This window comes from Ambystoma mexicanum, chromosome 2p (genome assembly GCF_040938575.1).
Source record: "Ambystoma mexicanum isolate Mex_15411 chromosome 2p, UKY_AmexF1_1, whole genome shotgun sequence".
Classification (NCBI taxonomy): Eukaryota; Metazoa; Chordata; class Amphibia; order Caudata; family Ambystomatidae; genus Ambystoma; species Ambystoma mexicanum.
The window spans coordinates 1,113,107,768-1,113,134,304 of NC_090923.1; the positions used below are offsets into that span (position 1 = coordinate 1,113,107,768).

The 26,537-nt window shown below is 47.1% G+C and overlaps 1 protein-coding gene across 1 annotated transcript in view; it reads left to right on the plus strand.

Moving 5' to 3' along the window:
• GPR137 (G protein-coupled receptor 137) overlaps positions 1-26,026 on the plus strand; it is a 613,721-nt gene extending 587,695 nt beyond the window's left edge. The window contains exon 8 of the mRNA XM_069645139.1: positions 23,261-26,026. Coding sequence (XP_069501240.1) covers positions 23,261-23,420 — 160 coding nt within the window. The 3' untranslated portion in view covers positions 23,421-26,026. The remainder of the gene's footprint in view (positions 1-23,260) is intronic.
• The last annotated feature ends 511 nt before the right edge of the window (positions 26,027-26,537 follow it).

Consider the following 26,537-nt stretch of genomic DNA (forward strand, 5'->3'; position numbering starts at 1 on the left):
ACCGAGTAGCGGTAACACTATTTGTGCTGATGGTATCCCGACGATATCACCAGACTCCTGATGAGACCTTGTATACTTTAATCATACAAACCATATACAATAATAACTAGATAGAAAACACTTTAAAAACCCACCCCTGTAGAAGGAACACAGAATATGCAAAGATATAATAGATGCAGCACTTAATGAGCCAGGGGAAGAAAAGGCAATTAAAAGAACACAACTTTCAAAAAGGCTATGTCTTGGTTGCAAAAGGGATCAAAGTGACTTAACAGTCTGTAGGGCCAAAATGGACAAAGAGGGTAGTAAGTATTCAATATTACCTTTTTGCTGTTCTTGGTGGTCTGGCAGTACCGAACCAGACTTCCTGGCACTTTGCGAGCAATTTGAAGATCTGCACAGTGTCAAAGACAGCACCGGACTGTCCTGGTGCTTCTAATGTGTTGAACAGTTCTTGAAGCACGACTCCAAGTAGTTCAGTGGTGAAAAATACTGGGATCACAACTGGCTTGTCTCTCCAGGTTTTGTGATTCCTAATCCAGGGGCTCAGGGACAAGATCAGTCCTTTTCTCGTTCTCCCAAACATGGTGGAGGCTGGCACACAACTGCAGGGGTCCAACAAGATAGTGAAAGTATTCCCCAACTGTACAGGGACCTACCGTCTACAGTTATCGGCCCCCTTCCCTTCTCACTAGGATCAAAGGTCTTTAGAAATGCAGCACCGTGTTGTGAGGCTACTCACTTGAGCGAGTGTGCTTATTTGATGCCCGGGCCCAGGACAACTGCCTGTTGTGCAGCTGTCTCTGGAGGAGGGCGTTACGTACCCCCCACAAAGAGATCAAAGACGGGGTATGGCCATTCAGGTTCCTGTCCTGTTATTTGACAGAATCAGCCTGTTTGTGTTCCTCTAATAGTAACTTTGAATGCTTCCCACAGCAATGCCAGAGGTTAAGATTAATTCTAAATCTTCCAGCCATTACCTCTTTTGTTTTGCTGTAGTCACCCTGAATGGGACGGGTATGCCAAGACTAGGGTCTGTGCCTACTGAGCCTAGGCACCCAAGCTACTCCTCACTGATGAGGCCCAACAAGGCTGAAACACGTCTGGGGATACTTGTGGTCTCATGCAGAAGGGATGTGACCAGGTAGTTTGGGCTGGACTGCCCCTTATGGGGTGGGACCAAGCCTGATTTGCATATGGTCTTTCCCCTTTTGTAATGGCTTGGCAGGCGAAGAACAATGGTCTAGAAGGCTTCCCAGAGCAATGCCAGAGGTTAAAATTAATTCTAAACTTTCCAGCCATCACCTCTTTTGTTTTGCTACAGTCACCCAGAGTGGGACGGGTCTGTCCAGACGTGGGTCCCATGCATGTTGGGCCCAGAGGCCGAAGCAACTCCTCACTCATGAGGCCAAGCGAGGCCAGAACATGTTTGGGGATGCTTGTGGTCTTGCGCAAAAGGGATGTGACCAGGCATTTCGGCCTGGACTGCCCCTTATGGGGTGGGACCAAGCCTAATTTGCCTATGGTCTTTCCCCTTTTGTAATGGCTTGGCAGACGAAGAACGATTATCTCGAGGGATGCCCAGAGCAATGCTAGAGGCTAAGATTAGTTCTAAACTCAGCCACCTCTTTGTCTCTGTCTGTAAGGTTGCGCTAGAGCTTAGGTGCTGTGGGAACTCCAGTTGGTCCAGTAGGAGGATTTCGAGTAATCTGGTGAGTCTACATTCACTTGGGGGATTCTTTAGTGCTTAACAGTGTTCATTTTCAGGCCAAGGGGGCCGTTCCCTCTGGCCAGTCCCTCTTATCGGGTTTTATAATGCTATTGAGGATCCCCCTCTGGGGGCATACATCTTTATCAAAGGTGTGTTGTTATAACCGCTTCTCTGGGAGATTTGGATGCCAGTTGCTCGATGGTTGCGTGGTTCTCATTTAGGGCTCTTGTTGCCAGGGTGGGTGGGGGCTTCTCCTAGGACACCCTGGCCCTCATTACAACTCAGGCGTTAAGGGTTAACGCCACCGTTAACCTTTAACGCCTGATTCCCACCTTAACGCCTGCTTTTTGCAGGCGTTAAGTTCCATGGTGCTAAGGCACCTTGGTGCTAATTACGGCACCGTAATTTACGGTGCCGTAATTAGCGCCTTCCCCACTCACATTATGCCCTAGGGGGCAAAAATGGGAATGGGGAAGGGAAAATGGGAAATGGGGATTTACCGCCCCACTCACCTTGTAATGGGGCGGTAAATCCGCCATCCACCATGGTGTAAACGTAGTTTACACCATGGTGGTAAAGTTGGTGCACTTAGCACCTCAGTTGTAATGAGGGCCCCTGTCTTCTCCTACGCGCTCGGATTTTTAAGGTATCTGGCCAGTTCTGCACTTCGTCTGGGGATTCGAACAAGTGGGTTGTCTCATTATGTATTATTTTCAGTTTGGTGGTGAACATTAGCAGGTATTTCAATTGTAGTTCAGAGTTTGAGTTTAATAGGTTTGCAGTTTTGTTGCTGTTTCTGTAATTGTGCGGTGTAATCTGGGTAAAGGTCAAGAGAGGCTCTGTCTCTTTGGATCATCCCGCCCTATTGTGAAAATCTCAGTATCGGTTCTCTGTCTTTATAGTTTAAATTATGGGTTTCGAAGGGGTTCCAGGCTGAGGTCTTCTGGTCACTGCCCTGTATGCCATCTCCACCACGAAGCCAGGCAATTGTTTCCCTGACCAATTGCTTGCCTGGGGAAGGTTTTCGACGTAATTCATTGGGTCTTGTACTTCCATATTCTCTGGGAGGCCGATGATGTGTGTATTGTTTTTGCAGTCTCAGCTTCAAGCATCTTCAACTCTTCTCTCCCACAGCTGTGTGCGTGCTTGTAGGTCAGACACCGGTATCCTTAGGTCACTCACGTCTTGCGTCATTTCCTTTATCTCGCACTCTGTCGAGCCCACGTGATACACCAGATTGCGTAAGTCCTGTCATAGTAGTGATACATCCACCCTTAACTCCCCAACCATGTATCCAGAGAAGTGCGCAAGGCCGCTATCCCTCTGGGACTTGGCTGCTTTCTCTTCCTTGGCCGTCATCACACATTGTTGTTTGCTTATTGTTTTAGCTCTTACTGAATTACCAGCTCCTGCGGTCTCCATTGCTGATTAAGTGTTCTCCCCCTTGATAGATGCATTCCAGTGGGGCGGGAGGTCCTGTGTATCTGGGTGTTGCTCTGTTCCAGAGTTAACTCATAAACAGTGCTCTATGGGGTCGCAAGTGGTTTGGGGGGGCATCCACACAGGCCGGGCCCCAAAGGTCGTCGAAGAAGGTCATCCCCTCCCCCAGTGGCCCCACCGGTCCTCGGGTTGTGCTTTGGTCGGAGGTCAGGCCCTCATAAGGATTAAGGGTGGCGTTCCTCTCAGGATCGTCCTTTAATGATAACCGCCTGCAATTCTCACAACCTTCGTCCTTCCCACCCACCTATACCTCTTGGCATTCAGGGCGCATTCGCCTCCAGGGCTAGCAGGTCACATTGGGTATCTCCTCTCAGAGTTCCAGGTGAAGCCTAAATCATTTACAAATGTACACATGTTCCATAATACGCAAGTTTGTGTTAATGTGTTGATTTGTTTTTCATGTTTGAGACATATTAAGGTTTCATCAAAAATTCTGTTAATATCTAAGCAACATCCAAATAGTACTTTTATGGGTGAATTGATTGTACATCATTTGATGAAATCAGTCTACCCCTCCTTTTTTTGTATAGAATGTTCTGTGTGTTACATCATTTACATTCTATATTTCCAATCATGAGAGACATACACACGAATTTAGGGCATTTTTCAACACGTGGTCATTTTTCAAGATGATAGTAAAGAGCCAGAAATTGATAGAATTAAATAAAAAAAATGTCTCTAATTTGAAATATAATATTAATTTCCACAGTCAATATTAAGATTGACACCGGATTAGAACATCAGTTGATCGGCACAAAATGAGATCCCAATCCAAAATGGACACCGCAATAATTAATTATGATGTAATCGCGCCATGTACGCGAGATGCCTTTCGTTCAATGTAAACACAGGAGGTACGCATCGATTCTGCAACAATGCCGGCAATCACACCGCTCTGCAAGAACGCTCGAGACAACGCTTTGAATCAGATAAGAGTGTTAGCGATACATGTACAGTGAATATAGCTATAGAAAGGTCTATTCTCCATACCGGTAGTTATAATTTTTTAGGGTCTTGTATTTTATCATTTCCTTCCTCATAAAGAAGTAAAAGCCATTTTTATTGTTTACAAAACAGAACAATTACTAACAATAACATACAACCTGTGATATCTACAACGTGAATAAGTATTATGCACAATAGTAGATTTGTCTCTTGATTTACCCTGCAGTGAATGATAACGATAGACAGAACGATATAGGTAAAGGATAGACATGCTAATACAAATATTAGTTACAAATAATACTTGACCAAATGCATTACGGTCAAACTGAACACTACTATTTACGTTTCAAACAGAATTAATATTTCTACGGATGAATGCCATGAGCAGGCAGACAGAGAGCTTAATCCATACCAGAACAATCCCACAACTAATAAAAACACACCAAGTGGAATCAATTTAAATACACATTTCTTTTTCTAGCTAGCTTGTAACCAGGGAATTCCCTAATTCATGTCTAAACTATATTTTTCATTTATATTTTTTCATCTGTTATCTTTCTCAGCACTGGATATGCTAAAAACGAAGGAACAGTAAAGGTTCCATATTGGAAGGAACTAAACTTTCAATAGTTCAATTAACTACCCACAAAAGCATAATATTTGAGGATAACTAATTAGATAAATATCCAACAGCTGAACTAAGCCACCTAAACCCCTGATGAACCGTCACACCTAGGACGGGGAAACACGTGTCGGAAAGGGCTGGTCACAATAAATGTATTTGGATGCGACAAAGAGCAATTGGCGAAAAATACAAGTTGTTCACTATTTTCGTATTTTGTGTATAAATATGCACTAAGGATTGCACATTGTCTGAATGACACTAATTTAACAAACATTCAAGCAACAGAATTACAGAAATAAAAAGTGCTGAAATACAAGGATAACTTTGAGTGATTTCTACCAATGCATTGACTCAAAAGTAAGCGCAAATATCTACTGGGTTCAACAGTGTTCTTTTTTTCAAAGCCTAGCTAGAACCCCAGGTTGCGCTCCAAGTCCTCTCGACAAGAGTCAGTGGAGCGTGGCCCATTTGAGGGTCAGAATCGGAGACTTAGCAAGGAGACCCTCCCCTCCCCTCTCTGCATCACAAGGTGTGTGTAGGGGGTGGGATTGGCCCCAGTATCCGTCCGCCTGAAGCAAGTAGCTCCACTCAACTTTCTTTCGAGCGCCAATCTGCTTGGACTTTTGTAGTCCAGCTAAACAGGAGCTATCTTGGTTATCTGCGGTGCTCAGCAAGCTTCTCTCTTGAAGCTGTTTCTCACTGCTGCACCAGATTTCTTCCTCGTTCCAGGATAATCCCCAATGTTCAGGTTGTTCGAAGAGTCAATTTGGTTGCCAGGGTTCGTCGCATTTTGGTGGATTACATGCAAATATCAAGGTCAGCGCCAGAGCTCTGGGGTACAGCTACTCATTGCTCTGCGTTTGCCACCCCACGCACACTAACCATCTTTAAAGGCAATGCCTGAGGCCTAGTGTTAAAGCTAAACAACCTCCAAGAACTTGGATCCCAAGTCTTACATGAACTGCAACTACTGAATTCTTACTGCACCTCCATGGTACAGGCGCAAACAGCACAGCTGCACTGTACCCAGACCTCAGAGGTTTGTCATCCCTCCAGAGCAGCAGCTTCCACAGTGGGGCTTCAGATATTCTGCTAGTCGGAAATCATCATCACAGAAACAGTCTCTGGCCTAGATGAGACCATGACTCCTTCTATTGACCTTTGATTATTTGAAGGTCCTATGCTTCCGAAGGCCACAGTTAGACACAACACCACTTATCCGACCACAGCCAGAGAAGTAATGGTGAGCTTATACTTCACACCACAGCTTCAGGGTCATATCCCACTCAGCCGATCAAAAGCCTGACAGTCTTTTCCAGTCATTGCCATGAGAGACGAAGGGCCTCATTACAAGTATGCCGCACCAGAAATACTCAGAGTCATGATTCCGCAAACACTGTCACCGCAAGTGACCTATCCTATTCACTGTGAACGGAATCAGCTGCAAAAGACGCATCGGCCGTGCCTGAGACACCGGCATGGAATTAGTAAGTGCACATTCCGAGCTCCACGCACACGGAAACACCAGCATGGATATGCCGGTCGCACTGTGAACAACACGTCTGAAACACTGGCATCGCTGACCGGGCGCTAACTACAATCAGGTGTGCAGAAACAGCCCACAGGTGCCCAAATTAGGCGTAGGTGGCCCCAATGAGCACAGCAAAAGCACAAAAGGACCACTCCCACACCGCACACCCATTCCCACAACAAAATACTAGCAGTACTCGAGCTGGAGGCCCTGCATGCAGGCCTACTACTTGAGGAGGCGCTTGAGGAGAGGGATGGCCATCATGGCCCAGAAAAACAACAATGGCCAGCAGGTTGCAGCTCGCAGGCCGCCACCAATACCACTCATAAGGGCCACACCCTTCAACCTGAGCCAAAGCCAGAACCACACCCTGTACCGGCTAGACAGGTAGACCATCACTTGCATAGTGGACCTGATCCATGACGACCTGATCAGCTTCATACAGATCCGTACAGCCATCCCCCCCTTGCTCAATGTAGTGTCTGTGCTACACTTCGTAGCCACGGGCACCTACCAATACACTGTGGGTGAACTGCATGGGCTATCGCAACCCTGTTTCTCGCGTGTTCTGTTTCAGGCCATCGATGCACTCCACCGTCATGTTGGAGATCACATCAGCCTACCCAGGACAGCTGACCAGGTCATTGCCACTAAAATGGCCTTTCATGACCTTGCAGGCATGCCCAATGTGATAGGTGCATTGGACAGCACACATGCAGAGCTGGTACCAGGCATGCCATAGAGAAAGTGTACCAGAACAGAAAGCTCTAGCACTCACTCAATGTGCAGTTGGTGTGTACTGCCTGCCACCTCATCGCCCACTACTGTGCCAGATTCCTCGGCTCAACCGACAACTCCATGGTGCTGCGGAACTCCATGCTGCCAGGGTACATGGCACATCACAGTGAAGAACATACCTGGCTGTTGGGTGAGTGTAACTACCAGAGCATTTGTACTGTTGAATTGGGGTTAGGGGGGGCAGAAAACACCACAGCGTACCTGACTGTTGGGTGTCCCAAAATCAAGCAACACAATCAGCAAAACCCACACCACCTGATGCACAGACTGATAATACTTATGCATCAGAATACACCACCTACATACCACTAGTATCCCGCACAACAAGTATCCAGCTCCCCTGCATGTTTGAAGTGTACATAAACATATGCATGTGGCCTGAAGTTGAAATTATTACCCACACATATCTATGATTGTGACACATGCCTAAGGATAGGAATATTGCATTTGAACACAACAATAACACACCAGTCTCAGTTGTGTGTGTTGCAATGAAAGGGTCCAAGCTCATAGTGCCTGTGAATGGGCCATGTCAAAGCGAATGCACACCACACACCCACCACGCATATTGACAAGGCCTATTTGCTTCATGTCAATCATTAGGCTGTCATTGCCTTCTCCATCCATCCAATTCCTTGTATGGTATCTCTCTGTGAATATGCCAACACCCATCCTTTTGCAGTGATCAGTGAAGCTGTTCAACCACTCCCATGCAGCACATCATGTACCACAGAATGCAAGTACACCTTCAGGCATGTTCAGATTTCAAATAAAATCAAAAGCACATATCAATGCAGATTAATGTCCTTACCCATGTCAGCCATGCCTACTAGGTCTGCGGCACCCGGCAGGGTCTTCCCTGTCTGGCACACCGGCAGTGTCAGGTCGAAAGACTATTTTCCTGGCCATTAACCAATGCAACCTGGTGATGGTACCAGCACACTTACACTTGGACAAGCCACAATTTGCCACTTGTCACTACTTGTCATTACATTGACATTGATGACTGCAGACATATATCCCAGATATCACCCTGATCGTACTCCAAATGGTCCATACAATGCATGGACATTCCATCACACTGACAAAGCGCATTTAAACTACCCAAAATAGGATAAATGCTACGTTATCAGCAATTAAAATGTGTTATTTTGCATTGTTTAGTGAACACTATACAGACTGAACAACATGATACGTGCACAAGTATGACATTCTACACTTTCTGTTGCTCCCGTGCAGGTGATGCTGGATATCCCCGATGCCCCGGCTGATGACCCCCGTGAGGTAGCCACACAATCAGCACAAGAAGGGATACAACCGTGCACATATCCGTACTTGTTGTACAATAGAATAGACTTTTGGCCTATTAAAGGCAAGGTTCTGCTGTGTGAGCAGATCAGGGGCTCACTTATGTACAGCCCTGTGAAGTTGGGAAAGATAGTCCTTTCCTGTGCCATGTTGCACAACATGTGTATCAGGCGCAACATCCCACTGCCCCCCCGACATGGATATGCACCCATCAGAAGCAGGTACGTCATTTCACCAAAATGCCAGGGGTAGCGGAAGTGACATCACACGATCCTTGTCATGTACCCCCTGGTGACATCACAGGAAGTGATGTCATTTGACCCCACCCCAAAGTGATATCGCGGGATGCGATGGAACGCAACCTTTCACCCGTTGACAAAACAGGAAGTGCTATCACATAGCATTGTACACTACAAAAAATATGATTATGATATCACTATAATGTGATGTACATTTCATACAAGAATGGATCGACATATGTATCATTAAGGTCAGTGTGTATGGGCCCATATTACCAAATTACTGTGAATGCAAGCAGACGTCCATGACCAAATGATAATGATGTGTTGTTATATAGCACTTGCGCTTAAGCGCTTTATATAAAAAAATATACACCCAAAATCACCCAACCTGTGTTGGTACTCATTTATTGACCTCAGAAGGATGAAAGGCTGAGTTGAGGCGTTTAAGAACAGACTAAATCAGTGACTCACCCCCTGAAGTGTGCCTGAAATAAACCTTTAAGGAGTCTAGCAATTATTGTATAGAATTCTAGAAAGACACATTATTTGGTATTCCTAATCTTTCTTATTTAGTGTCAGTGCTGAAAGTGTTAGACTTGTGTCACTCCTTTTCTTCTTTTTCTTCTATTTTTTTAAGGGGCTTTAACAAGAAAGCCGGCTACTCCAGAACTCAAGAGCCACATGGTGCTGGCCACAGCCCATGAGCTTGCATTACAAAAAAAACCCACTTTTTTTTCTTTTTTTTTTTTATAGCGGTCGCAAGGGTGACCACAGAGGTCGCAAGGGAGTATCCGAGCTCTGGCGACCCCTAAATGACGTCCCTGACCAGAGGCCTAGGAGGATGAGAATGATGATGATTTGCCAATTGCACTTCGCCGTGATGGCATGAATGGCCATCTTGCACGAGAGGAACTTATTCACCACTATTTCTGGACACTTCACACACACACGTTGCACAGGCCAGCTAGCGAACTGGACACTGTGCAGTAAATAAATCACTCACTCTGCCTCATTACGAGGCTGGCGCTCCCGTAATGAAGGGTGCCGGTACGAGACCGGCACCGTTCATTATGGGATACCTTATTACGAGGTCCCCTAGCGGGACCCGCACAGATCGTCTGGTCAGACCAGACGTCCTCAGCGGGTCCTGCAAGGGGACCAAGGAGCTAATAACGGGCCCGTTATTAACGGGCCCGTTATTAGCTCCATCCCCATTCCCATTGAGCCCTATGGGAATGGGGATTGGTTTTGTGAATGAGGAATTACCGGGTCCTCCAAGGTTGGAATGACCCGATAATTCCTCTTTCACAGAACCTGGAGCTGGAACCCGGTATGGAGGCAGCCATGCCCTTATTAAGGGCATGGCTGCCTCCATACTCGTAATGAGGCCCACTTATACTGAAAAATCAATGGCCAGTCATGATTTCTATTCAACACCAATTGTAATTTGTGCAATGATAATATTTACAAATGTGGAACAAAATAACTGCCCATACTCTCCCTCCCCAGTCCCCCTCCCCAACTATCCCTCTGCACTCACCCTTCTCAACTGTCTGTACGCAACTCCTGTCATGTTCTGCAAGGATGACTTGCACAAGTCACAGACAGAGAACATTTGTGTCCATGGCCTATTTTCGTCCCCTTTTCAGGTCGTGCGTGCGGCTGTGTGCCGAGCGGGCCAGCGCATTGAAGGCCTCCTTGGGCTGCTCTGCACCAAACAAGCAGGCATTGTACTGGTGGATGGTGAATGGGGGAATGCCATGGGCCGTCGGTCTAAGAAGGCCTGGAGGAACATGGCCATTGTCTCGGCTGTAGGTGACATTACGCTGTTCCCCTCCCGTGCCCTCCTGGAAATCTGTACTATTGCTTGTGTACCCCGGCTAAGTGCATAGGCATTACATCGCCCAGTAGCCTGTATGCTCTCGCGTATCAGCTGCGCCTGCTGGAGGTGCTGCTGCACCAGGGCTGTCAAGGCCTCGTGGCGTTGTTCCATGCGGCTGAGTCTGCCATCAATTTCCCTCACAGTGGGTAATGGTGGTCGTTGTGGGCTAATTGGGCCCATGGGGCTGAATAGCAAGGGCTCATCAGTGCTGTGGTCACTGGTGTCCCCCGTGTCCACAGCGCTGTTGTCATCTATGTTGCCTACAATGTGCACGCATGTGCACATACTTGTGACTGCGGTGGTGGTGGTTTTATTGCTGCAGCTGCGGCTGCCGGAGTGGGTGCAGCTTGTGGGACCGGAGGTGGCTGAATGGGTTCAGCCTGTGAGAATGGAGGTTGCTGAATGGGTTCAGCCTGTGGGAACGGAGGTTGCTGAATGGGCTCAGCCTGTGGAATCAGAGGTGGCTTAATGGGTTGAGCCTGTGGGAATGGTGGTGGCTGAATGGGTTCAGCCTGTGGAACCGGTGTTGGCTGAATGGGTCGAATCGGTGGGACCGGTGGTGGCTCGACGGGTGCAGCTTGGGTCGCAGTGGCAGTTGTGCCTGTTGAGGCTGTGGAGTCCTGAGTGGAGGTGGTGGTCGTGGTTCGTTGGGTCCGATGGCGTGGACGGCTGGTGCCCCTTGCGGTGCTTGGATGGGCCTCTTCATTATCAGATGATGTGCCTGAGGGAGTCAGAAAGCCAGGTTGTAAGTGAAGAGTGTGGATTGATGAGGCAGAGATTCATGCATTATCTTGTTTGTGCCTGTGCTGTGTCGGGGACATGGCGGGAGTCATGGCATGCTTGTGTTATGCGTACTGTGCAGGTGGATGTGTAATGTCCGTACATGGTAGGGTGGTGTGCCGGGGATACTGTCGTGTACTGACAATTGCTGGGTAGGGTGTTAGGGGGTGTGGCCTACACGCTTTGTGATGTTGTGTTGGGAAGGGGTGTGCCATGGATGGGGTCGCCATGTGCCCGCTGCCAATAGCACAAGTTACAATTAACACGCACATGTCTATTTTTTGCATCAAATTGAGCATTCATCCGTCACAAAGTTTATCATGTAGCACATAGCACACTTTCCATCCAAACTTGGATAAATATTGTTCAAAATGTTGCTTACATTGTGTTTTGAGATTCAATTCTTCCAATGTGATGGAGGATGAGATAGAGGACCAACCGCTTTGAAAGACAGTTTTTTGAAGTAGAAACTTCACTTTCTGGCGTAAGCTTTCAACATAGTGATTTCTTTGGGAATTTTCGACACATTTGGTCCGTCAAATTCTTAGTGCAGTGGATTCAAGGACACATAACAATGGGACCCTTCATCCAGCGTTCACAGCGCGCCTGAGTAAGTTTAGTTTTTCGGTAAAACAACTAAATATTTCAAGTAAACCGCATTGATAATATTTTCTTCAATGTTGAGGGTAATCAAGGCGCCTGTTCCCACTACATAGTTAGTCCAGAAGAAAGACTGGGACCTGAAGGGATAATAGTGAGGGAGACAGAGAGATACAGGGATCATGGGAGAGTGTACAAGCACAAACATTGCATAGCAGGCATCTGTAGAAGTCAACAAGAATAAGTCGTTTGGATGCAAAAGTCACAGGAGAGGGTGTGAAGTCGTCCCATTCAGAAAGGAAGACAGACACAGGGTCAGGGGGTATGCCCATAGTGGCAAGGGTGAGTCGTGAGACACCCATCTTGCAGACAAGTCTTTCAAAGGAGGAATAGCACTGGGTGGGTATGAGAGAGGTAGGGACCAACTCAGTGGACCTCCAGATCGTTTGGTCTGAGGCTTGGAGAGGATCTTGTAGAAATCATTGAGGAGGGAGTCAAAAGCAGTGACAAAGCTGTCATTGAACCACATCTCGTTGAGAGCGAGCACGTTGAGATCAAAGTTTTCAAGAAGGAGGCAGATGTCAGAAGAGGCTTACTAGCTTCTGAGTAGATCTATTCCCACAATTATATTGATTTCTGCATTTATGCAAGCGCGTCTGGTTGTCATCCACATATTGGCCTTCACAGTAAGATGTAAATGCGCAAAGGCCACCGGTGCAGGTTAATAATGCACATTGGCTATACATATTCCTTCCACCATTATTTAAATGCTGTACACAGGTGTTTCTAGGTGCGACAAGACAAGGAAGGATAAGACAAAGGGGAACAGAATGTACAATCTTACTAGGCATTGTGTTATTCAGATTGTGCAAGTCCAACGAGGTTGGAGAGGGGAGGTGCCAGGGGGAGGGAAGGGGAGAGTGCAAAATGCGAGATCAAATAAATGCTGCCGGGGTGGCTGGCTCTAAATAAGTTCAAGTAGGCATGGGACTTTGGTGATTGAAGATACAGCCCACTAGTGTGCCGTAGGGCCGAAGGCAGTGCATGGGGCTACTGGCCATGAGGTAGCCTGGTCTCCATAAGCTGTGGAACCGCTAGCCCTATGGGGCATACATTGTACATAGTAAATACATAACACAATACTCAGAAACTTGTTTTGTGTTGTCTATAAAAAGGCTGTGGCTTTTTATTAAACATAATACTACTAAAAGCATAAGTTAGTATTATGGGTATTCCCCAACAAGAGGTGTGCAGTCTTTTCTTAGTTCTGTACTTCTGGGCACTTGTGCCAGGAAATGGAAGTTGCCCTTCTTTGCTCACAGGGTGTCGCCAATGTGAGCTCCCTGGTCCGTGTGTTTGGGACCTGTAAATTGGCCGGTGAGCACTCCTGTCTGATGGCAGTTTCCTTCCAGGCCCATGCCGCCTTTCCTGCTCTTTTATTCCACGACTTTCATACAACAACCGTTGTCCTGTGCTTGCCCAAATGTACCTTTTCCAGGGTTGGGTGGTATCCGGCCAAATCAGAGGCTGGGTCTGTGAACGCAGAGTCCAGATACACTTAGGTCTGAGTGTTCTTTCTGCAAGTCTGCTCCTGCAGCTCTTCATGTGTATGGCAAGTATGCATCATATTGTTGCTGTACCCCGCCCCAAAATGGCCAGCCTGTGCCGAAAGCCACTTTGCACCTATGTGCCTGGCTTCCTGCCTTTCCCCTCTCATATTGCTAGAGTATTCTGTCCACCTTTGAAGAGTGTGCGAGACACTGGTGGTTTCATTGTAGGTGCAACCTGACTGATAGCACCTTTTGTTATGTCCTGAGTCCCCTCCCTGTCAGGCTTTTCCTGTGACTGATGCTTCAGCAGAGAACAGGTGGCGAGGGGGAGAGTGTTGCTTTATGGTCACCTTTCTTCCACTTCCTTGCCCCCTTGTTACCCTGTGGGCTGCTCCCAAGCTTAAGGGCTTGTGCCGTTGAGCTCCATGGGGGGTGCCCCTTATTACCCTGGACTGGTTATAAGGTTCAGCGGGTTGCCAGGTAACATGTTATCGCAGCCGAAAGAGAACATCAGCAGGGGAGAGAGAGAAAGAAAGCAGAAACGTGAAGGAAGGTCTTCAGTTGCTTCCAAAACCTGGGGTTGTCCTGCTCAAGTTTGAGAGAGGCGGGGTGACTGTTCCAGAGGGAGGCACCAGCTGAGGAGAGAGATCTACCCCCTCGAAGCCTGGAGAAGTGTGTGTCCCTCAGAGTTGCAGGTGGATGAGCGGCGGGCTTGAGAAGGAAAGTGCTTAGAAAGAGAGAGCTTGTTTTAGTCTTCTCCCCGGCACTGTTGCCTAGAGAGAACTAGTGCTCTGGAGACAGTGATCTTCTGGGGGAAAGTGTGAAAATGAAGAATAACTATGCAGAGGTGCAGCTGGTAGTTGGACTTCTCAGAGACGTCTGGGATGTGAGGAGAGAAGGAGAGGGTGGAGTTGAACATGACTCCAAGGTTTCTGGCTTGAGTGGAGATCGCAAACAATACAGGGATATTTGAAAATTTCTTAAAATTTCACCTCATAATGGGGTATTTAACCTTTATAACTGCAAATATTGGTATCACACAAAACAAAGGACAGGCAAGGCTTCAAATTTACAGATCATTCTTATTCACACTATTATTGTGTTCCCTATCAATCACCCTGGTTAGAAGAATACTCTTTCCCTTCATGGTGTTACTTGCCCTGGGTAACGCTGTTGCAACCCCTATCTAAAAGGGATAGGAAGAGCAAAACTGGCCCTAATGCTACAATGGTTTTGTTGCGGCTTAGAATTGTTAGCTATAAAAATTATTGTAAATGGCAGTGTGGGATGGTTATTCCCATACTGCGTTCATCGGATGCTCAAGCAGTTCACGTGGGATTTGTTTTCAAAACCAATTTATTCACCCTCTGAGAGGTGTGCTTGGCCCATCCGAGGGCGTATTTTCATTAAAAAAATATGGAGAGAGACTGACCAGTACATGTTGCCTCTCTGGTTGGTTATTGGCCTAGAGTACTGCATATATCTATGCTTCAATAGGCATTTACTCCTATAGAATGCAGTAGTTACCCTTGCATGTTCTCAAAATCTGATTTAAAAAATGTACAGTGGGTACAACTGATGTACTAGTTATCAGGTAATAATCCATGTTCATAATAATTTCTCTCTGTGTGTCTTGTTTAGTTCAGAGACATCTGCTAAGAGTCTGGTAGACCGGTTTCAATTACATCTTTCCATGCGCCATCTTCGTCAGGACCAATTTCTTGAGGTTATGATAATCAGTTCACCTGTCAGATTCGGCAGACTGCCCGGCAAACCCTGATGCTTACTTGTTCAGACGTGGATCGTATTTGCGTCGGACAGTGTACTTCTTATTGTTTGGACATTCGTTTTCTTTGTCATCCGCTCTCACTGCGAGCAGTGGCTTATTGCGCCAGGTTTATATTGGTTCTCCTACGCGTCCACAAGTCTGCAGCGAGGCTCCGTGAGGAATCTCTCAAACAAGCATCGCAAGATTCCTCACTTTCGCCGACATAAGCACAACTTCCCAAACCCTGCCACCTCTTTACGGCCAGTTACAATGTTGATACGGTTTATTTGTATGCAGTCGCAGGTGTCAAATATAAACTTCCCACTCAATCGGATAGGCAACGTCTCTTTGTTAATTGTCCCAAATCTGCTTTTACAGCTAGCCTTAGCCCAACAAACTGGCCGTTGCTCACTTTACCGGAGGTTACTTTTTTCCCTTCTAGGTTGCACGCAATCCAGGTCACAGGGTTCACGCTTCATATGCTGTGTAGACTGCCAAGACTGCACCACTCAGCTGCACCACTCTGCAGCTCACTCCGCTAGGGGGATAGGGTTTTAATCACTTACTCCTCCTCCTTCAGAAAATAGAGCACACAGACAGACTCTCCTGCTGCCAAGGCTGCACCACTCAGCTGCACCACTCTGCGGCTCACTCCACGAGGGGGGATATGTTTTAAACACTCGCTCCTCCTCCTTCAGAAAATAGGGAGCACAAACAGACTCTCCAGCTGCCAAGGCTGCACCACTCAGCTGTACCACTCCGCGGCTCTCTCCACGAGGGGGATATGTTTGAAACACTCGCTCCTCTTCCTTCAGAAGATAAAGAGCAGAGACAGACTCTACCGCTGCAAAGATAGCACCACTCAGCTGCACCACTCTGCGGCTCGATCCACGAGGGGGGTAGGGTTTTATGCACTCGCTCCTCTGTCAGACAAAAGAGAGCACAGACAGACTCCCCAGCTGCCAACACTGCACCACTCAGCTGCACCACTCCGCTATAGAATGATATGATATATGGCATTTATAACACGCCTATCCACAAGTGTTTCAAGGTGCGATGAGGCAAGGGAGGGGGAACTGAGGGAAGACAGAGACAATGGGCCTCATTACACGGTAGGCGGTAAGGGTTTACCGGTACCAGTATTTTACTGGTACCGGTAAACCCTTACCGCCTTACTACGAGGTCCCTTTGCGGGTTGGAGAATTTAACGCCTGCTTTTTGCAGGCGTTAAAAACCAACCCGCAAAGGGACCAGGGAGCTAATTACGGTACCGCAATTTGCGGTGCCGCAATTAGCACCCTCCCCATTCCCATTATGCCCTATGTGGCAAAAATGGGAATGGGGAAGGGCAATGGGGGAAGGGGGAATTACCGCCCCACCAACCTTGGAATAGGGTGGTAATTCCCCTTTCCACCAAGGCGGTGCCGGTATTTTACCGGCATGGACCAAGGTGCTAATAGCACCTTGGTCCACCGCCGTCCGTGTAATGAGGCCCAATGATCTTACTAGGCCAGGTGACCTTGAGATCGCGCAAGTGCAGTGGAAGGGGGGCAATGCGAGGGGAAGGGGGGAGGGGGCAGTGCAGTACATGGGATCAACAGTAAAAATAAATAAAAACCAATTAATAAAATGTTTGACCAGCTGGTGGCAAGTGCAAGGGTAAGTGTAGACATTGTGTCAAGTGCTGGTAGGGGACTGTAGGTATACAGAAACAGCCCCAGAGTGCAAGGATTGCCAGGGGGGCAGTGCAGGTGTGCAGCTGGTGGGGATGGGACCTGGGTCCGATATCAAAAGGTAGCCCGGTCACCACTGCAGTTTCAGTAAGGAGTCCAGCATGGGAGATTAAGAGAGAAACCAGAAGCAAAGAGGTAGTTTGAGGTGCTTCCAGAACCCGAGATGGTTCTCCTCAAGTTTCAGAGAGGCAGGGAGGCTGTTCCAGAGGGAGGCCCCAGCCCAAGAAAGAGTTCTACCACCAACTCATTGCTTGGAGAAGCAACTGACCCTGAGGGAGTTGGAGGCGGATGAACAAAGAGCTCGAGAAGGAAAATATTTACGAAGAGAGAGTTGAAGGTATTGAGACCTCAGGCCCCAGAAGGCTTTGTGGACAATTCAGAGGGTTTTGAACTTAATCTTCGCAGCCACTGGGAGCCAGCTCAGAGATTTTAGTCCTGGAGAGATACGATCCCTGGGCTTGAGGCCAAGGACAAGTCTCGCAGTACTGTTTTGGATGAGATGCAGCGGGCGGAGAGTAGAGGAAGGCAGATTTACAAAGAGGCAGTTGCAGTAGTCCAGCCTAGAGAGAACCAGAGCTCTTGAGACAGTGAGCTTCTGGTGGAAGGAGAGGAAAGGAAGAATACCTCTGAGGAGGTGCAGCTGGTAGTGTGACTTCTTAGAGACGTTAGAGATGTGAGGAGAGAAGGAGAGTGTGGAGTCGAAGATGACCCCAAAGTTTTTAGCCTCACAGCTGGGAGCAGGAAGAGGGCCAAGAGAGGCCGGCCAGAGAGTGACAGGAAAGGAGGGAGGAGGTGTGCTGATGAGAAGATTCTCAGTGGTACTGGCAGTGATCATTGGCGGCACGCCACTCCTGGATAGGAGACAGACTATCAGAAATGAGAGAAGTGGCGGAAGGGAGCCTGAAAATGAGCTGAGTGTCATCCGCATAGCACTAAACGTTGGGGCAGAGAGCGGCAATGCAATGGGCAAGAAGTGATCTTTATTTCTTAAAAAGAAAAGAAATGCGGTTCTGACCTAACTCTATGAGATGTTCCCTTCCAAATCAAACTAACTAAGGTGCTCATCTATAATATGTCCTCCTTCCAATAAACTATTCCTGTCCGGTCCTGCCACTACATTTATAACTAACTGTCACACATGGGAGAACGGCACAGCGCTTCCGTGCAACAAGGAAGTTGCAGCCGAGACGGGGCGCGAAGATTTCCCTCTGGCATAGATGAAGGTTGCCATGGAAATTGTCAACCAGAGCTCACTCGTGTCATGTGACACGTCGGCTATTCTCACGGACTACGTTTCCGCTTAAACCCCACCCACGAACCACATCATAAATCCAGCACTGACCATCAAACTGGTGCTTCTAATTAGCGTTACTGCTCCTGCCTGTATCGTGACCTGGACTTCGTTCCATTTGAAGTTACTCCTTTATTCTTAACTCAGACTGTTTCTTGGATTTCTTTGCCTGCTGATTCTGATCCTGATATTGCCCCCACGGTTTCCATCTTCGGACTGTATAACAAATTGCCTGCCTCCTGATCTCTACCGCAGTCTGCCTCTGGTTTCTGACGTGGACTGCACTCATTTTGTGGATTTTTCGACTACGGGTTCATCCGGATCCTGCCGTAGTTGTTCTTTTGTGTAGTACAATCAGATAGCTCCTTGATCTGACATCGGACTGCATGCCGGACTCCAGAGCCTGCTTCTAACATACCGTAAGAGATTGAATTCCGCATTTAGTAACATTGCTTATGATCTCCGTCTACTTTGTTGTTGGTACCTCATCAGCTCTGATTCTGGTCTGCAAACACAAGTTACTGTTGTTTCTATTGCTGAATCTACTGAATATGCTCCTGCATTCACCACTGCTGAACTAAATAACTGAACTCTCTCTCCTACATTCACCACTCCACCCGGTTCTGTGGACTTAATTCAAGTGCACACTCGAACGCTCTGCAGCCCAGTGCACCAACCTGTTACTAGTGCGTCCATCGTGCCGCCCGGGTTATTGTTCCTTTACTAACCTCCCCTTTTTGTTATTTTCTCCTTTGGATGTTCCTCGGCTGAAACTTCATTTACCTTCCCTAAGAAACATTGTGGTAAGAACACTTCCTGATTGACTGGGGTGGTTTGTTTTGAGGGTAGTTAGTCACTATGGAGTTTAAGGGGTGTTTTGATTTTACTATAGGTGCAGAGGCTCTATGACCCATCGAGATAACCTTTCAGCTATTCTTTAATTAAGTTTAGGTAGTTGTTGTGACATTTACTAACAACTGAATATTAATCAACATTCTGTCTTTCCATTACAGCATTGGTTTGGCGGTGTGTGGTATCCCCACTCTTTTGTGGGATCAACCCCTCTGTCTGTCTATTACTAGAACAGCAGAGGGGTGTATCGTAAAAAAGAGTTCCCTCAAGTGGAGGAGGCCTGACTGGTCGGAGGTCCTAGCAAAGTCAGGCTTGCTGTCGATTGTGATGTTCTGCTCGTTCGGTCTCCTCACTGATCTTGGGACATCTATCCAACGCCCCCAGCAGATACGGTCGGGTGAGTAACACTAACTCAGGTATCTTCCATTTAGCTGTTAGACACAAAGGGCCTCATTACACGGATGGCGTTAGGGATTTACCGGTACCGGTAAAATACTGGTACCGCTAAATCCCTACCGCCTTACTACGAGGTCCCTTTGCGGGTTGGGGGATTTAACGCCTGCTTTTTGCAGGCGTTAAAATCCAACCCGCTAAGGGACCTCGGAGCTAATTACGGCACTGCAAAATTGCGGTGCCGTAATTAGCGCCTTCCCCATTCCCATAGAGCCCTATGGGGCAGAAATGGGAATGGGGAAGGGCAATGGCGGAAGGGGGATTTACCGCCCCTCCAACCTTGGAATGGGGCGGTAAATCCCCTTTCCGCCAAGGCGGTGCCGGTATTTTACCGGCATGAGCCATGGCGCTATTAGCGCCATGGCTCACCGCCTTCCGTGTAATGAGGCCCAAAGTCATTACGGAATATTTCTCCTCTTATTACTGCTCTCACAAATGAGCCTCTGCAGCTCTTGATATAGGGTGGAGGCTTTCGTCTCTGTAGACCTCGGATATCTTTCATCTTGCTCTCCCACACTTTGTGGCGATTTTCTCTTCGCTTTTATGTTTAAAAAACATGTAATGTGGGGTATTTCACTCTATTAATATTGGTTTCCTCTTTAGGTATCTGAGGTCACCCCTCCTTGGATATTTAGTTATAATCTCCTTTTAAATGTCTCTAAACTCGAGAAGGTAATCTCTGTCCTTAGTAATTTGCTCTATGGCTTCCACTCCTTTTTAGGAGGTCCTCTCTTCCTTTTGTCCTTCTCGATATAGACCTGCTTCTTGATGGGTACTTCTCTGTTAATATAGATTTCCTCCTTAGGTAACTGAGGCCTCTCCTCCTGCAGCCTTTTGTTAAATTCTCCCTTCAAATGTCTCTGAAATTGGCAATTTCCTCTCTGAATTATCTCACTTGGTTTCTCATAGTCTTTTCTCCTTATCTGCCAATATTTAGCAATAGTTATCCTTCGCGACCCTCCTGGGTCCTCCCCACATATGGGTTCTTGCTTTCTCAACTTTTCATATTCACTGTGACAGTCAATTTGATAGCGTTCATCTAATCCCTGTATCCTCTCCCTTCTCAGAATCACCCTAGTACTTTTGTTCAGTGTAGGCTGATTCACTGGGATCGGCTTTGGGGCTTCTCATCATGTCATTTTCCTTGCTTGTGTTGCAAGCTCTCTCTCTGTGTCCCGTGCTTTCTGGATGCTTGGCACATGCTTTGTTACTCACTTTCTGCTAATATTTTGGCATTCTTTGCTGGGTCCCAGACCCGCCACGAATGTCCTGTGGCAACGCCACTGTTTGCAACGGTCAGCTTGCCTTCAGGCATCCAGTGGTTTCCCCACTGGTCTCTCTGCCCGGCTTCTGGTGTCTTTGCTCAGCTTTTCCTATTCCACAGGCTCTTGTCAGCTCTGCGGCTGTACTCTGCTCCGTCCCTCCAGGCCTTGGATACGTTAGAGGGTTTCCCCAGCGTATCGCTCACTCGCCTCTTCCAGATCCGGTTTGTTCCTTTTACAGATTCCCTTGTCGGAAAAGGGGCATGTGGTTTCCATTCATGGTTTGCTTTCTATCCAGCATTACCTGAAGCCAATAGATATTAATCCACATTAATGACGTTTGGGGCAAGTCCCACGTAAGCAAATAGTTTGGCTGGTTTAAGGAGATCCACGTGGGAATTGGAGTCCTTCTCCTCTAGAGGAGAGTCTTACTAAGCATGCTCATCTCCATAGCCTCAAAGGGGGTGCCTCCCCCCCTTGGGAGAAAGGACGAACACCCTAGATTTGTCACACCTTCCACTCCTCAAGAATCTCCTGCCTGATATCCAATATTGCCAGAAGGACAATCCTTGTGAAGTGTTTGTATTGCTGTATCTTGGGAGTCACTTCTTATTTCTTTTACTTGTAAGGCCTGCCTTATAATCTCCTTTACCTCCTTTTTTCCCTCTTACATTCTTGTGCTTCTCATGACCCTTCTTTTTCTTGTGGGAGTTCTTCAGTATTGTCTCCATACTTCCTTTTCTCCATTCTTTTCAGGAACTCATTCTGCAGTAATTTACCTCACAGGAATCCTTCCACCAGGTGCTGCCAAACAACAGGGACTCTCGACGAATACAATGGCTGCCTTGCATTGCCAGCATCGTTGCACATGCTCAGTCGACGTCTCAGGTCACCCCAAGCCATGATGGCTGACCATTCTGTTTAAGGAGAGGATAGCCTAGCAGTGTACTTAGGGCCCACCTCTTCCTCCTGGCTTTCCCTGCCTAAATGCACAGTCCAGTTCTTCCAGAGCTGATCATTCCTCCCTGACTGCCGCTCACCCCTGCTGAGGTTCAGGACTCTGCCTTCCCCCTGTCCTCAAGCTGCCAGCAAATGACCCCTACCACCCCCATCATTCACTGGGGTTTCCGTAATCCTGATTCACATCTCAACTGACCCTCCCCCAAATGACCATCTGGAGACATCCCCTCCTTAATGCTGACTCACCTTGCAGCCAGCACCGAAGAGGGGAGGGATCTGGCTGGACCTGTTGCACCTGGAAATTCCAGCAGTTGGGGATCAGGAAAGCTGTAAGCCATCTCCAGCTCTCCTTTATGTCAGTCTGAAGGACAGGACATTTTTAACTAAGGTTTTGTACAAACGTGTGAGTGTTATGCCTCAAGGAGGGAAAGGAGTTGGAATAAAATAAATGGTGAATAGGTCCTGCCATGCAGACTTGATTCGGATAGGAAGTAATGTGACAAGGAAGAGGGACTTGGACGTAATGTCATGATCAGGGCATCAACCTTTCCATATTGTGGATTGATTTCATAGATGTCGGGATTGTTCCAAAGCTATTCACCATGAGTTTATGACTAGAAATCTGGAGTGTTAAAGCTACTGTAGGAATGCAATATGTTGCTCCCTTTTTGCAAATATCTTAGGGTGGTGATGGCTTTGCTTAGGGAGCAAAGACGAAGCCCAATGAGTCCCCAGTAACGGCACGCACACACACACCCCGGCGTTAAGGGTTAACGACGGCGTTAACCCTTAACGCCGGATTCCCACTTTAACGCCTGCTTTTGGCAGGCGTTAAAGTCCATGGCGCTAACCCGCCATGGTGCTAATTACGCCGCCGTAATTTACGGCGGCGTAATTAGCGCCTTCCCCACTCCCATTAAGCCCTATGGGGCAAAAATGGGAATGGGGAAGGGAAAATGGGAAATGGGGATTTACTGCCCCACTCACCTTGGAATGGGGCAGTAAATCCGCCATCCACCATGGTGTAAACGTAGTTTACACCATGGTGGTAAAGTTGGTGCACTTAGCACCAAGGTTGTAATGAACTCCACAGTGTTGTAAACCGGTGGTCTATGGTTGTAACTTGCATTCACGCCAGGGCTTTTATTTAGTGAACACACGTGACCTCTAATTACCTGTGATGTTGCACGACAGATCACACTACGCCACAATCGGTAAGCCACTCCAAATCACCCATTAGAGACATGTTTCCAAATTAAAGGAGTTATTGCCCAATAACCTGCTCACAAATGTTAGAATCCTCTTTCCAGACCCTCCACTCGATTCCGCTTCCAGCTTAAAAGCACTGTAGGCAATTGATGTTATCTTGCTTCCAACAAAATGAATGGGTCCTGGCCTGCAATGCCTTTGTATCCCTGGTCTTTCTTCAGTGACTTGAAATTACATTGACTTCTGCTTCTTCCCTGCAGCTTGTCAGCTAGCCTGCAAAAAGTACCATGGTATGGCTCCATGGGTCGCCGCAGCAACAACAGCTGGTTCACGCAGAACTGCACTCCCCCCTTGCTCTTCTCCAGGGACCATGAGCAAGGCAACCATCACCACAGTCTCTACTCCACCCCACAGACGTAACCTGGCAAGTGCATTGCTGACAAAGCCCTTTTGAAGGTGAACGTACACATTTTGTGGCCCCTGGATCGAGGCACGCACCTTTGTACTGGACGAAGGTGCCTTTGGACATAAAAGATGGGGGATAAAAGCGGGTACATCAGTGCAATATTTCATTGTAAGACTGCTGTATTAACTAGGGAGAGGATGTTTTCGAGACAGGCCAGGAATTTCAGCTGGTAGATGTTTCTGGGACTGGAAGACTGTTGATCCTTTGGCATTACTAGGAACGTTGTGAGGGGGAAAATGTGGTAGATTTAGCTGTTTCCTAGTCACCTAGCCTTTTATTTATTTCTGTTCTCTGCCATTATTTTTCCTTACTATACCTTTCTCTGGGTCTTCCATATTTTTGATTTTCGTTGCTTTTTTTCTCTGCCTCTCTTATCTGCTGATGTCCATCCTTCTCTTTCTCGTACCCCTTTTCTGCCTCCTTTTCTGAGCCTTAACTGCTATCATGGTCTTGCACATATTAGATCACTGCTCCTCTGTCATTGTCTTTCACCCTCCTTTGGTGCTTTTATCTCTAGTCTCTGTCTGCCCTTTCCCCATTCGTGCCTATTTTGGTCAATCTATACCTCTTTTGTTTTATCACTACCTATCTTACACTTTTTGGTAACCATCTCCTTTGCAATTTCAAGCTTGGTGATCTGACGGCTATGATAGACTGATGCCACAGATAGGACGACGATCAAATGCCAGGGGAAGCTGGTTTGATGATGCCAGTCAGTTGATGTTGGTGGGTCCTACGTCTGTTGGGTCGCTTTTGATGCCATGGTTGATAGGATGCTAGCAAATCTTCCTCTCTCTGTGAACCATTTTTGAGGCCATGTATTGTGTTCCTTTCTCGCCCTGTGGCCATTTTGCTCTGGCCTTTTCTCTATCAATCTGTAGTTGTGATTCTTACTTTCTATCCTTGGTTCTCATTTTCTTCCCGTCTATTTTCTTTAGCTATTTTCTCACCCTGCTAGTTTTTTCTCTGTCGCTTTCCACCTGTCCCTCTGCCCCTCTTTGTTTGGTCTCCCTTTTTCTCTCTCTTGTCTTTTGTTGCTGGCATAGTATGTTTCTCTTCTTATGTTTTCCCCTATGTCTGTCTTCCTCTCCCTGTGTCTATTTGTTTCATTTCTCTTAACTGTCAGTGTGTTCCTGTATTGTGTCCCCTGTCTGTTACATTGTGCATCTGCCAGTCCATTCTTCTGCCTCTTCTGTATTGCTGTCTGTTTCACTCACTTCTTGTGTCTTTTTATCAGTCCGTCACTTTCCTTTCTCTGTCAATCTGTTTCTTCTGTCCCTGAGTTTTAATTTTCTTTGTTTCTTGGTTAGTCGCTCGCAATGTCTTTCCCTCTGCTCTGTTCTTCATCTGCCATTAAATTGTGTTCCCATCTTTCACTCTCTCTGCTCCTCTTATGTTCTTGCCTTTCTGCATGCATGCCATACACATTATTTATCAGCCTGACAAGTGACCCTTTCTTCAGAGGCTCACACCCATTCCGCTCACTGAAGCCTTGTGCTGAAGGTCACATCTTAGCTTTCCTACTACAGGTGAGGGTCCACTCTTGCAGCCTTCGGACCCTGGTAGTGTGGCATTAAGGTATTGGTCCCAACCAGATTGAACTTGAGGGTTGCTGTGGCAATGTGAGCATTCCACAGCACCCTTCCGCCATTGCATAGTCCAAGCAGCATTAGGAGGAGTTTTTCACATTTTCCTATTTTTTATTCTGGTATTCTGACTTGCCAACAAATCTCTGCACCCCCTCCAACTTCTTATGCAGCCCACAGAATACTGATCTGGGGTACCAGGTCTCTATGGTAGTAGTAAAAAGTCTAGCAACCCTCGTTTTTCTAAGCTCCAGCATGGTCAGGATATCAAGCAACAAAAAATGAGCAATTGGAACAAGGAGCAGTTACTGGCAGGATGTTTTGGTACTGGTCCCATGTTTTAATGATACTGACATTTACATGGTGCTTCTATTTAAATGAAAATGGTTCCATTTGTATTTGTGTCCTGTGAATCATCTGGGGAACAACCGCTGCAGCCTGTACCTGAAGGTGTTCTCAAATGGAACCTGTTTGATGGATTGAAACTATCAGATATGTGTATTTTTCCGAGAATACTGTGTTGAGAAAAGAGGGCATGGTTGAAATCTGGAATCTCTGGCTCTACAAAAATGTCTAAATATGTATGTCTTTTGACAGAGACCGAATTGGCAGCGTCACCTGCAAAAGGGAAGAATAGATGCATTTCATTGCCATTAACTGTTCAAGCGCCTTCCAAAGGTTTCCTTACATATGGCTTATTGCACCTTTGTCTCTGAACGTCTACCTGCACTTTAGCCTTCTGACCCTCTTCTCCTATATTATAAGGACTAAACATGCCATTACACCTCTACGGCTTGCCATTATCTGTAACAGACTGCCATTTAGGGCTCTGCAATCTGGGATCCACAGATTGGAGGAGATCCCACCTTTTTAGACGCTTAAATAGCAAAGCTGCAGAAATCCGTTTGCCACACATGTAATCTGAATGCTTGCTCATGTATGTGAATAAAAGGATATTTTATGTTTCGGACTCTTGATTGCGAGCAGTCGTTACGGAACCTAAGAAAAGGACAGGCGTTGTGACATCCTCATATGAACAAACTCCCATCACCCTTTCCTCTTGCAGGCCTCCTTAGCTGATGTAAATTACCTTTCGAAGGGATTGTGTCCTCCGACGTATTCCTCATCTTAGATATATCCTTCCAGCTCTGCTGGCCTCGGAAATTTTTTTCTCTAGAGGGCGCTGCGCGTCGACGTCCCTCGAGTCGATGTCCCTCGACAGCCGCCGTATTGACGCTCTACGTCATCCTGCCTATAAAGGCCGCGCGCAGTGTCCGTTGCTCAGTTCTGTTTTTCCGCGCTTACTCGGTGCCTCGGAATACCGTTGCTCAGTTCTTAGTCAGATTAATCCTATTTACCTCGAGTTATTCGATCCGTACTCGATGGCTTCCTCGTCGGAACCGACAACTCCTCGATCCGGCTTCAAAAAATGTCGAGATTGTGGGAAAAAGATGTCGTTGACCGATCCTCACAGAAATTGTCTGT